Source organism: Loxodonta africana, chromosome 3 (assembly GCF_030014295.1).
Source record: "Loxodonta africana isolate mLoxAfr1 chromosome 3, mLoxAfr1.hap2, whole genome shotgun sequence".
Classification (NCBI taxonomy): domain Eukaryota; kingdom Metazoa; phylum Chordata; class Mammalia; order Proboscidea; family Elephantidae; genus Loxodonta; species Loxodonta africana.
In genome coordinates this window covers 108187233-108201213 of record NC_087344.1, presented here as the reverse complement: position 1 = coordinate 108201213, position 13981 = coordinate 108187233, and the positions used below count along the sequence as shown (strand labels likewise).

Here is a 13981-nt window from a genome sequence, read left to right as displayed (position 1 = left end):
TTCTAATGATAAAAGATGTCCAGCCACAGCACGGACAGTCTACAAAGTAGGATCGCCCTGTCTCAGAAAGTCCCATCAGAGACATCCGTCTGTCCTGGCTGGAGCGGGAGTGATGTCTCTAATGGGAGGAAGGGTGGGCTGTTGTTGTTAGAATTCTCATGGTGACCCAAGGCACAACTGAACAAAATGCTGCCCCGTTCGGTGCCATCCCCATGATCAGTTGCAAATTGGATCAAGGGCGGACTAGAGGAACATTAACCCAAACCAAAACAAAACCAGTTGGCCACTGAGTTGATTCCGACTCACGGTGGCCCCACGTGTTGCAGAGCAGAACTGTGTTATATAGTGTTTTCATGGCTGTGACCTTTTAGACGCATTTTGTAAAGCCTTTTACCCGAAGTACATCTGAGAGAGTTTGAACTGCCAGCCCTGCAGTTAGTAGTTGAGCGCTTCATCGATTGTGCCACCCAGGAACACCGGAAGAACATTCAAATCCTTTCTAAATCCGCAACCCCGTTTTAGAACGGGAGCATTGGAAGGATAAAAGCAAAATCAGAGTGAGCTGCGTATGCCTGTGTGCTAAGTATCACCTGTGGCTAACCAATGTTTATTTTGACTTCACTATCGTACCGGTTTCAGAGTGATCATGCCTTTTATAAACTCTGTTACAGTGAGAAGCACCATCAGCCATGAAACCGGGCTTTCATTATTAGAGTAAAAATTCATGATGTATTAGCCATTTAATTTTACCTTGGTGGCCCTACCTAGTAATTGTCTGTATTTGTGGCCTGTCATTTACTGAGCGCCACACGGTCTAGTCAGTTATGCAGATACTGGTCGCCTCACTCTCATTTGGCTGAGAGAAATCCTTGAGTAGAGAGAGCAAGTAAGACTAAAACAACTTATCTTTCAGATCACTGTTGGGGAAATTTTTGGGGGGGGGGCGGGTGGGGAGGAGTTTTTATGGGAGAGAAATTTTGGTTTTAACCAGTTGCTTACTTGAGAAAATGACAACCAAGAGCCAAGAAGTGAGCTGGTTCTTCTATAATATTCACAAATTATGGCTCTTCTAAATGTTTTGCTGTGAGAGCTGTCTTCCCGTTAAAAGTGGCGTTATTTTAAAATAAATCTTGAGCTGCAGTTTTAATTTCAAAATGAAGAGTTTGATTATGACTCACCAAGCTATTTATAGTAGGTCTCCTTCTATAGCAGACATTTTGTGTGTGTGTGTGTGTGAGAAAGAGAGAGAGAAAGGGAGCAAGAGCTCATTTCTTTAAACCAAAGGCAACTGCAATTACCAAAACCCATCACGCTAACCCCATCAGAGGACTTTATAGTCATAACTCTGACTCTTGTGATTTGATGCTCATCAGATTCATAATTCTAAAACTATTTATTTAACTTTAACTGGAAGAAATGAAATGAAAGAGATGTGGGGTTGGGGAAATAAAAAAGAGAACAGCTCACCTCAAAACTTCTTCTTATGAGCATGCCAATCAGTTGCTCCATTCCAACAGTTATTTTCTTTCATTAAAGATAAGTCATGATGTGGGTGAAAGAGTTCTGGGTGGGGTTTCAGTCCCAGCTCTGCCACTTAGTAGCTGGGTGACTTAGGGCAAGTATTCGCTCTGTCTAACCCCCAAGATTTTTTTATTATCTATGTGGAAATACTAGTACCTACCTTGCGGGGCTTTTGTGAGGATGAAATGACATAACAACACCAGCTTTCAGTACTTTGTGAAACTTTCACATTCTGTAATAATGTTAGACCTCACTGTTTTCTGGAAGATTGTTCAATTTTCTACTGTTTATTATGACTCCTGAGATAACATTGCTTTCTATACCTATTATTTTCTATTACTACTAGTATTCTGGAGTCTCTGTATGGTTCGAATGGTGAATGTGCTCAGCTGTGAACCAAAAGGCTGGTGGTTCAAATCCACGCAAAGGTGCCTCAAAAGAAAGGCCTCCCGACCTACTTCTGAAAAATCAGCCACTGAAAACCCTATGGAGCATAGTTCTATTCTGACATACATACATGCGGTCACCATAAGCCAAGATGACGTGACTACAACTGGTTTTTTTATTAGTATTTCAGAGTAAGACAGCTTCCTTTCCATCCTCTCCCTTTCAATGACTATGGAAAATATATTTCTAAGTATCCACATCCAGAGCTTCCCCATTGTTTATTTCCCGTGCAGTGAATAAGTAAGATGGCATGGTCACTGCTGGGTATATTGAATGTAGGAGAGATGGGAGTGAGCACAGAGTCAGAGCTGAGAAAACTTTGAAGAGAGGCTGTAGTTGGGGTCAGAGGGTAAGGATGCCTGGAGGATGGAAAGGGGCCTTGATTGACTGGGAATGGGATAAGGAAAGGATGTGATTGTGCAGAGGAGGGAACACGGTCAGAACTCTCACCTGCATCTGTCAAAGGCGAATGACATTGAACCATGTGTCATGGGGATATGCCTGAGGAGAAGAGCTCCAACCCAGTCACTGAAGTCTCATTTCAAAGCCACAGTGGAAATGGAACGTCTTTCCTGCTTTGAAACTCATCGTTTATTTGAATATACAATTCCTTTGAATTCTAAGTTGACACTGAAAACTTACCTTCCAAAAAAGTGAAATCTGTTGTCTATTGTAGTCAATGTGCTGTTTCATGTACCAGACATCTAACATTCCAGCAGGCTCTGTTTTGAAAGGGAAAAAACATCATTTTTATATGTATCTACACAAATAAAGCCTTTAAAATCAATTGATTCATCCAGTAAATGATGCTGGGAAAGTAGGGTTATAGGATAACTTTAGTTTTCAGTTTACTCCAGAATTTTCCTTTAAAAAAAAAAGGAAGGATAAAACAGAACGGACATGTAAATCTTTGGCCAGAAAAAAGAAGGTGACTTTAAAAACAAAATTTTGAAAACATACTGTTTTAATAAAATACCACAAAGAAAATATGTATGATTATTTCTATTTTATTGGGCTGGAGAAAGATTTCTCAACAGAAAAGTAAAGACATAAATCACAAAGAAAAATGTTTTTTGATCTTGAAAAAAAAAAAAAGACTTCTGTATGTTAAACAAAAACCCTCTTTAAAAAAGTAAAATACAAATGGCAAACCTATGTTCATCTCATTCCTAAACCTATCATGTTGTAGATAAGTATTTAGTTTTATGACTAGGCAATGAACTATCTGAAGGCAAGACCTATCCCATTTGTCTTAATATTCTGCACACTTATTAGCACAGCACTTGGAATGTATTAGGCTCTCAATAACTGTTTGTTAAATGATGAACAAACAAGTAAACAAATCAGGCGATATTATCTATTTGATGTGGAAACCCAGGCTGAACTGATAGAAGAAATGACCAATAAACTAAGACAACAGCCCAAAGTGACCTAACTTAAGAAAGTCAACCAAATATACTTGAAATGAGATTGACTAATCAACTGGTGGCACAGTAGTTAAGTGCTCCGCAGCTAACCAAAAGGTCAGCAGTTCAAACCCACCAGCTGCTCCTTGGAAACCCTGTGGGGCAGTGCTACTCAGTACTATAGGGTTGCTATGAGTCAGAATTGACTCAGTGGCTACAGGTTTCTGGTTTTGTGTGTGAGTGTGTTTTGTAAGAACATGACCGGGTGTGTGTGTGTGTGTGTATGTGTGCGTGCTTGTGAGTGTGTGAAGTAGTTTTCCTCTACTATCAGTTATTTAGGAATCTGGGTTGTATGAACAGTTAATGCCCTTGGCTACTACCAAAAGGTTGCTGGTTGGAGTCTACACAGAGGTGCCACAGAAGAAAGGTGTGAAGACCCACTTCAAAAGATCAGCCACTGAAAGCCTCAGAAAGCAAAATTCTACTGTTACACTCATGGGGTAGCCATGAGTCAGAATCCACTCGATGGCAACTTTTTTTTTTTTTTTTACATGCTAACATTTCACCTTTTATTGTATATTTTAAAATGCCATTTTTTAAAATTTAAAGTTCCCCAAAATATTTGAGAGAAGAGGGTGAGGCACAAGAATTTGGGCATGGTTGAAATGCTAACTTATCAAAATAATCAAGAAAAGTAAATCCAAACAAAAGCAAAAACAACAACAAGCAAGAAGCAAAAGTGTATGATGACACAGATTCAGAGCTAAGTTTACCTCACCCCACACTGTGCGGCCTTTATTTCTTAGTGTGGCATTTGGGATAATAAGCAGATTTGTCAGACCCATGTTCCTTTCTTCTTTCTCCCTCTTTTTTAAACAAAGCATATCAACTGGTTTTTTATAAATTACTTGTACTTGTTTTGATTCACAGCCAGGGAGAGAATCAATAGAAACAACCACAAAAAGAGACTTCAACGGCACCACTCTAACTTCTTAAACAGTGAAACTTAATGTGTATTTGAGGTGAGGCTGCATGGGGATTTCTTCTGGTGTAGCAAAAGTCCATTTCACCAGATGGAATTTTCCAGAAAAGTAAGTTCTCATTTGGGTAACAGAAGACAAGCAGTCAGGAAGAGGAGAAACGGAAAAGGGAAGGAGGACTGACCACGAGTCGTACGTGGGCCCATTCACCAGTGCTGTCTCATGGCCTCCTCACACCCTGGGACGTAGCCATAGTGCAGTGGTTAAAGGGTGAATTCCAAAGCCAGACCATCTATGGGCAATTGCCAAACTATGATCTTCAGCACACATTAGCCAGTTTCCTCAATGTCAAATGAGAATAATAATGCTATATATCACATGGAGGTGCTGTGAGAACTTAAATGAATAGACTGACACATAGCAAGCATCAATAAGTTTAACTGTTGTTATTTTCTTCATTTGACAAGTTCCCAGAACTAATAAGTGAAGAATCCAGGCTTTGGACACAGGTCTGTTTTAGTGCATAGCCCATGGTCTTTGCTCTGCACCAAGCAGTGGTTTGGCTCAGAGCAGGCTTATGTTTCTCTACAATGCTTCCACCCCCATCATGTGTGGCTCCTTCTTGTTCTATTCTCTTCCTTTGTCACTTCCTCTTCCTGCCTCTCTCACCTCCTTCACTTCTGTTTTTTCTAAACACTCACTTCTTTTCCTTTCTAAAGCGTTCTTTTATTTCCCCTGCCTTCCCACTAGTGGTTGTATTTACCCTTGCGTCAAGGATTTAGGGGTAAAGAAAGGTCTATATAAGACATTCTGAAAATGTTCGCAATCCTTCAGGAATCAAGCCAGGGACTTCTTTCTGCTGGTCTGGATGCAAAAATGAAAAACAAACAAAACCCCACAAGCAACAGAGGGAAAAAGGGATCTGTCATTTACCAACCACCTACTATGTCCCTGGGGGGTGCAAAAGGTTAATTGCTCCACGACTAGCCAAAAGGTTGGGAGCTCCAACCCACCCAGAGGCGCCTTGGAAGACAGGCATGGTGACCCGCTTCTGAGAGGTCACGGCCTTGAACACCCTATGGAACAGTTCTGCTCTGCACACCTGGGGTCACCATGAGCTGGAATCTGACTTGACAACAACTAACAACAAAAACAAATGTTCCAGTCAATGTTGGGCACTTTATATACATTATCTCATTTAATCCTCATACAACATGAGGGTGCAATTGATTACTCCTGTTTTAGAGCTGAGGGCAAGAAGACTGACAAAGGTTAAATGATTTAAGAAAGACTTAGAGCTGGTAAATGGCTAAGCTGAGAGCTGAGCCCATCTCGCTGCCTCTTAAGACTCTGCTCTTTCCATTACAGCCAAAACACTAACCCCACTGCCATTGAGTCGATTCCTACTCCTTGATACCCTATATGACAGAGTAGAACTGCCCCATATGGTTTCCAAAGCTGCGATCTTTACAAAAGCAGACTGCCACAGCTTTCTCCCGCAGAGTGGCTGGTAGGTTTGAACTGCTGACATTTAAGTTCGCAGCTGAGCACTTCACCACTGCACCACCAGGACTCCCTTTCTCTTCCCATTACAGTTCACTATATTGAGCAAAGGGCTGAACACTTCACAAACTACATAATCCAGACAATGACTATGTAATTAGGATTTGGAAGCTTGAGTGTGCTTACTCTCAAAGCCACGTAACTTGTTCCATAGCATTAAATACTTTCAGGTAATTACATTTTGGTAAGAAATTTAGAGTGAACACTTATTGTCTCACTAAAAACCCACAACCTAAAAGATTATTACAGAGCTAAAAATGGATTCTAGAAGCTTAATTTCTTCAAAGGATAAATTGCAAGTGAAACTTAAATTTTAATGGTGCCCACCTGCAGTGTAAGTTTATGTGGGAGAGAAATCATTAGTCGAATCTGTATGGGTTTCAAAGTGTAAGATTTCCTGACCAGAGGTGTCAAACCACTGCAGCTTAAAGCAACACTAGAGCTAAAACTGAAGAGAATCTTTGACATTCAACTGTCACAAAAGCCAGTTAAATTTCTAACCTCAGTGTTATTTACCAAAAGATAGCTAGCTATAACTATGATCTTACAGACAGGTGAGAAAGAGAAAGTCTAAGGCCAGTATGTTCAAAGCAGAAGGGCACAAATGTTTAAAAATACAAATATGAGAAATGAAAGTTAGGTCTCTTGAGACGAAACTACTATTTTTAAAGGCAAAATTGCAGTGTTGAGGAGGAGGAAACCATCAATATGAAAAAAAGTGCTTCTAATTTAAACACGGCCTAAATGACCCCGAGGGTTCTTTCAATTCTAAGACCCTGAGGTTCTAGGAGTCTATGAAACAGCATGTGTGCTAAACAAGTCAGAGTCAAGCCATGTGTTGCTTCTGAGATGAGCACTCAGTCTCTTCTCTGTTCTTATTTTATTGGACTTCTCAGCAGCATTCGATACAGTTGATTATTCCCTCCACCTTTTTTTGGGACCATAACCTTTTAACATCCAGATCACAAGTGAAAAGCTTGCCCTCTCTTAGAAGCAGAGGTGTTTCATCCATGCTAAAATCAATGGAAGCATTGCATTGGAGTGTGGATGGGAGAAAAGTGAGTTGCAGCAGATTACATGTGGTATGCGATTTTGACATAGCCCCAAAACAAGCAAGGCTAAACATTGTTTAGAGATACATAAATTTGTGAAAACTATGGAAAAAAAAATACAGGGATGATAAACACAAAATCTAGAACAGTGGTAACTTCTGAGAAGGCATGAGAGATGTAAGAATATATTGGTAATATAATAGTACTTAAGATGGGTGGTGTCATGGGTTGAATTACATCCCCCCCCAAAATGTGTGTATCAATTTGGCTGGGCCATGATTCCCGGTATTGTGTGATTTTCCTACATGTTGTAAATCCTGCCCCTGTGATGTTAATGTGGGAGGATGGGCACCAGTTGTGTTAGTGAGACAGGACTCAACCTACAAGACTGGATTGTGTCTTGAGGCAATCTCTTGAGATATAAAAGAGAGAAGCAAGCAGAGAGTGGGGGACCTCAAACCACCAAGAAAGCAGTGCCAGGAGCACAGTGTTCCTGCGGACCTGAGGACCTGAGGTTCCGGCGCTGAGATCACCCAGACCAAGGGAAGACTGATACATCACAAGGATCTTCCTCCAGAGCTGACAGAGAAAGTCTTCCCCTGGAGCAAGTGCCCTGAATTCAGACTTCTAGCCTACTAGCCAGTGAGAGAATAAATTTCTCTTTGTTAAAGCCATCCACTTGTGGTATTTCTGTTATAGCAGCACCAGATGACTAAGACAGGTGGTACATTAGCAAGTCTTCATTTTGTTGGGCATATTGTGTATAGGCGAGCATACTGAAGTCTCATTGCAAAGCCATTATGGAAATGGAAGATCTTTTTTTTTTTTTGCCTTGAAACTCATCATCTGAATGTGTAATTACCTTGGATTTTAAGTTGATACTGAAACTTACCTTCCAGAGAAGAGGAATCTGTAGTCTATTGTAGTCAGTGTGCTGTTTCATGTACCAAACATCTTTGTAATTACCAAGTAGCTTGAACTAGGATGGTCATAGTGGCAATGGAGATAAGTGAATAGATTTTGAATATATTTAAGAGAGAGTCAATTGCTCAGATAGAAGAATGAGGAATAAGCTGATTCCTAGATTTTTGACTTGAGTAACTAGGAAGACAGTAGTGTCATTTAATGAGATAGGAGAGACTAACGTGGAGCATTTTGGAAGCATTTTGCTTTGGAGGACAAGTAAAAATTTTTGTTTAGGTTATGCGAATTTTGGGATGGCTGTTGACATCTAAGTGAAAATATCAAATAGGCAGTTGGAATACAAATCTGAAGTTCTGGAGAGAGGCCAGGCTAATATAAAATATATATATATATATATGGAAACTCCGGTGGCTTAGTGGTTAAGTGCTACGGCTGCTAACCAAAACGTCGGCAGTTCGAATCCGCCGGGCACTCCTTGGAAACTCTATGGGGCAGTTCTACTCTGTCCTACAGGGTCGTTATGAGTCGGAATCGACTCGACGGCAGTGGTCTTTTTTTGTATTTCTTTTCAGAGCCATGGGCTGGATGCAGTCACCTGAGAAAAGAAGGAGGCCCAGTGTAGAATCGTTGGGCATCCAATCTCTAGAGACTGCAAAGGGCAAGATGACCAGCAAAAGAGATCAAGCAGAATTGCCCAATTCCCGTTGCCGTTGAGTCAATTCCAACTCATAGCGACCCTTTAGGTCAGAGTAGAACTGCCCTATAGGGTTTCCAAGGAGTGCCTGGTAGATTCCAATTGCCAACCTTTTGGTTAGCAGCCATAGCTCTTAACCACTATGCCACCAGGGTTTCCAAATTGGCCAAGAGTTCAAAACTAGGAATGTGAGATTTCACTGAAGTCAAGAAAATCAAGTCCTTCAAGGAGGGAATAGCTCCTGTCCCCTGCTGTAATGACTTTGGAGGCCATATGTTCCAGATGGAGGAAGGCTGCCATATTCCCTTTGGACTTTGCATTTTATCTTGATGTCTCCTCCTCCAGCAACCTTTCCCTGACCTTCCAAGATAAAATATAAGCCCTTGAATCTGAGGATCGGATTGGTTATCATTGCGTCCCAGCACCTGGCACAGTTCCTGATTCATATATTCCTTACACTCCATACAGAGAAGGCGTTTTTTAATTTTTGTTTTGTTTTTCTCAATAATTTCTGTTTGGAGGGATTCGTAGAAAGCATTTCTTCTTATTGAGGTGATTACTATTTTGTCAAATGACTGAGCTCAGGCATTTACTTCTTCCAGGGTAAGTGTAGGGCTTAGGCGAGACCAAAAGGAGAAAAGAGGGAAAGGACTATTATTGGATCTCAAACATAACATTTTCTCTCCAATGAAATTTTTGCACATGTGTCCCTTTAGAAGGGGAAAGAACCATACATTCTCATTTCTTTAAGCCGTAGGCAAAAAGACCTAAGTATAACACAAGTATGATGCTTTCAAGGAATCATAGTGGTACAACAATTAAGCACTCAGCTGCTAATCGTAAATTTGGTGGTTCAAACCCACCCAGAAGCTCTGCAGGAGAAAGACCTAGTGATCTACTCCTACAAAGATTGGAGCCTAAGGCGCCAGCTCTACTCTGTCATATGGGGCCACTGACGGAGAATCGACTCGATGCCACAGCAACAACACGATGCTGCCAAGTTTAGCTTGTTTAACGGTCAAGAACCTACGGCCTGCAGCCCAGACCTAGCTCACTGCTTGCTCTTGTTCTGCCCATGAACTAATAATGTTTTTTACATATTTAAATGGTTAAAAAAGAATTTTTCCTAACGTGAAAATTATATGAAATTAAAATTTCAGTACCCATTTGTTTATGCTCTGTCTATGGCTTTTTTCATGCTACAATGACACATTTTAGCAGTTGTGACAGAGACTGTATGGTCTGCAAAGCCTAAAATATTTACTCTTTGGCCGTTTACAGAAAACGTTTGCTGACTCCTGAACTAAACTGTTACGAAATGCTTGCTACCGCAAAGGGTAAAACCACCTCTAGTATTTAATTGTTCACACTTAACCTACCAAGGCAATATTGTTAAGTTACAAATGAATGAGTAAATGAAAGACTTAGCTTCTCAATGTAGGGGAGGGTGGCTGGAGCTGGTAATCTCTTGCCTGTCACCTGTGTCACCAGTATGATGGGAGAGGACTCCTTTTCAATGCTCTGGCCCAAGTATTCACATGCAATGCTTCTTTTATTATTTGTCCACAGTAAGGCTGAGCAAGATCAAAACTTTTAAGTAGGACTTTAAAAGATGGCGAATTAACAGAGAGAAACACTTAACTGATGAGCTAGCTCTAAGGAACAGTCCCTTTGTCTTTATTTTGGAGACTCCTCCTGGGTGTTCTAAGTGGCAAGGGATCAGCTTTCTCTGCCATCTGAGCATATTTTCAGACATGAAGCCCAAACTCAAGAATGTTTTCCCACTAGAAGCAAAATATGGTTGGTTGCTTCCCAGAATAAGGCCAACCTTAGATGGATGACTGATTGTGAGACTATCCTTCTAAACATGGGAAGGTGGTTTTTTAACACTTATCCCTTACTTAGTAGTCATTTAAAAGCATTTCTCATGGTGGACCATGACAGGAGTTAAATTTAACGACACAGGAAAGGGCCATATGGAGTAAATAATGCCTTTATACTCTGCTGAAGCGATATAAACAACTGAGCCCAAGCCATGAGAAGAGATTATGTTCCTCTCAGTTTTGAGTGGCAAAGGCTACAAGAAAGAGCTCTATCATAAAATCATTCACAGTTTTAGAGAGTAACTAGAAAAGCTTACTATTAATTTTTGTAAATGCCAAGTTACATATGAGTATACACTTAAAGGGTTAAAAGGAAGAAGTGTTAAAAAAAATTCACACCTTTTAGGTTTACATCAGTTGGTATTTCATAAAGAAACTGATGACAGAAACAGTGGTATGAGGTGAAAACCAGGCAGCTTAGAGTAAGAGAAAAGAGATCCTACAACAACCCACAGAAAGATCAAACACAAAAAAGGGAGATTCAGACGTTGAAAGGAAGCCCACAGAGCCTGGTAAATGTGGTGTATCTCAGAGTATGGGTTTTTCTCTTCACGAATGTCAGCAGTTACTCTGAATAAGCTACCTTCCTCAGTTCAGTTCAGAACCATCCACACACAGAGATGAGCTGCTGTACTCATTGTTATGATGGTGGTGTATTTTATGGGATTTGAGAAAGTAACTGTCCTATCTGGAAGAGTTTTATATTCAATAGATAGACACTTAAAAAACAAAAATAAACCAACAACAAGAAAAACCTTTCACACATCTGTACATAGGTCATTATCAAATATAACAGTGACAAGGATTCACAGTCCCAGAGTTTCCCTAGTTTATAGTTTAGACTAATATGATATAACTTAGATATTTCTCAGCCTATTTCCTACCTTGGACTTAGACATAAAATATGGCCCATTTTAAAGAATTTTATCTGTACTGTGTATAGACAAAATCTAAATCGTGAGTTTTTTTTTAATACAGTACTTTGTATAAAAAAATAAGGCTAATAGTTGTGAGCTGTTGCTTATAAAAATGACAAGTATTTAAACAGAGAGCAAGTGACTTAATAATTTAAGAGAGTTTATCATAAAATGAGAGGAAGCAAATTATAATTTGTTGGACTATTTCATTTTTAAACATTATTTTTTAAAAACAGAAAAATGTGATTAAGATAAGAAGAAAAGAATAGAAGCTATTCTACAATTTATGTACTAGGTGTTATATTCTGTTAATAGGCTCTTTTGGTCCTTACTTGTCATTGGAGTATCATTGATGAGTGTGATCAGTTACCACAAATCATTAGTGGCTCCTAGAAAATGAATGCAACTTAATCATGAGGCTCGTTTACATGCACACAAGTCTCATAAAAAAGCATTTAGATTTTCTCACATTAATACTAGAAAAGCTATGGGTAATAAAGCAATGGAAAATAAAGTCAATAATTTTTCCTCAGAGCCAAATTTATACAAATTGTGGAAAGTGCTATGCGATATCACTAATTGAGTGCTTTTGAATGTGAAGTCAGATGGCTATTCCTTGTGTCTCCAAAGACCTTTTAATATTGGCATAAAGTATATGCATGCATTTTTGTTTTAATAAAATATATGATTACACTTCAATAAAATTGCTTTCCCAAAAACTACCAAAAAGAAAAGTACATCAGACTGAAAAACAGATTTGATCTTCTCCATAGCTATTATAGACAGTCTAGGAAACCCTGTTAGCATAGTGGTTAAGAATGTGGCTGCTAACCAACAGGTTGGCAGTTCAAATCCACCAGATGATCCTTGCAAGCCCTACGCGGCAATTCTACTCTGTCCTACAGGGTCGCTATGAGTTGGAATTGGTGCTGCAGCAACAGTTTTGGGTTTTTTTTTTTTTTTTTTGATAGACAGCCTGGTGATGCTCATCTGAGCAATGGGTATCAAAAGCTTAAAGAATTATTTAAAAGTTAAACCGTTTGCCTTTTGAGTTGACTCTGACTCATGGCCCATGTGTGTCAGAGTAGAACTGTGCTCCACAGTGTTTTCAATGGCTGATTTTTTCTGAAGTAGGTCACCAGGATTTTCTTTTGAAGAGTCTCTGGGTGCACTCAAACCTCCACCCTTTTGGTTAGCAGCCATTTGCACCACCCAGGGACTCCCTGAAGAAGTACAGTGCTGTAATATTTGGAGGACAGAGGATTGCTGGGTGTTAAATTTTATTTTAAAATCTGGTCTCCAGAGTCTACTTTCTTTCAGGCTTTTAGTCTGACTTACAGAGCCATATTAATTTTCACAGAATTAAAAAGGTAAAATATATCAAGGTTTAACTATTAAGGAATAAGATTAATTACTCATTTATAGCTTTGCAGAACAGGGGAGTGCTGGTGAGATGTAAGAGTATTAGGGATAAGAATTAGAATTGAGGCATAAGGTTATAACCAACATGATTTGTAGCAAAGAGGAGTAGGACTTACCTAATGTTAAAAATTTGCTAGCAGTATAAACATATCTCCTTGGACAGTTTTAGTACTTAAGATAATGTAAAAATTAATTTGTTAATTAATATAATCATGTTTTTGATTTTCACCAGTAATTTAGAAATTCTATTCCAAGGAAATTATTACAGGTAAATGTAAAACCAAAACCTAGCTCTACAAAGATCCAAAATTAATAAATAAATATACACACAAATAATAAATATGAAAAGTAGTGAACTTAGTATAGTAATCTAATGGAATGTAAGATAGCCCTTAAAATATGTCTTCCTCATACCATCACTTCTCTTTACTCATTTAAATTCCATAGTCCATCCATAAAATCACTTATTGTTCACATTTTCTCTTTCTACCGTTCTCAACCTAGCCAAATTACAAACTTGCTTAAACTCAACTGTCAGCCTAATTCATGTCTGCATCAAAGAAGATACTGGAGAAAAAATACTAAATGATGCTAAATCCATGATCAAAAATCTTAAGTGGACACTCAATGCTGCCTATTTAGCCATAATTCTCTATTGTATTCAATAATCTATTCTTCCAGTAAAACCTTCTTTCTACTTTTCTCTTCATCATCCTATATCCCTGGTGCTTATGATTTTGCCTTGTATTTATGGAGAAAATCAGAAAGAAGTTCCCATATTATCCTAATCCCCAATAGACCAAGACACTGCATTTGTACCCAGGTTCTTTGCCTACCTTCCTGCCATTGCAGATGCCTTGTCCCTCCTCCTATCAAAGGCCAACCTCTTCACTCGTGCTCTAGTTCCATCTCCACTTGGCTCATCAAGTAACTTGCTTCTTTAATATGTTCATCTTAAACATACAAACTTGAGAATCTCAAAGTATTGAAAAAAAACCTTCCTTTGACCTTGTATCCTCTTCCCTCCTCCAGCTATCTCACCATTTCTCTGCTCTCCTTCAGAGCAAAAAACTTCAAAGCAAAAAACTCCTCCAGCTATCTCACCATTTCTCTACTCTCCTTCAAAGCAAAAAACTTCATTGCCTATAGATGTCTCCTCTTCCTCCCCTCAC

General features: G+C 39.3%; 1 protein-coding gene across 6 annotated transcripts in view; it reads right to left on the bottom strand.

Moving 5' to 3' along the window:
• Nucleotides 1-13981, bottom strand: part of IL12RB2 (interleukin 12 receptor subunit beta 2) — a 107345-nt gene that overhangs the window by 62313 nt on the left and 31051 nt on the right. For all 6 annotated transcript variants that reach the window (XM_064282112.1, XM_064282111.1, XM_064282113.1 and 3 more), the window contains exon 8: nt 2611-2690. In XM_064282112.1, coding sequence (XP_064138182.1) covers nt 2611-2690 — 80 coding nt within the window. The remainder of the gene's footprint in view (nt 1-2610; nt 2691-13981) is intronic.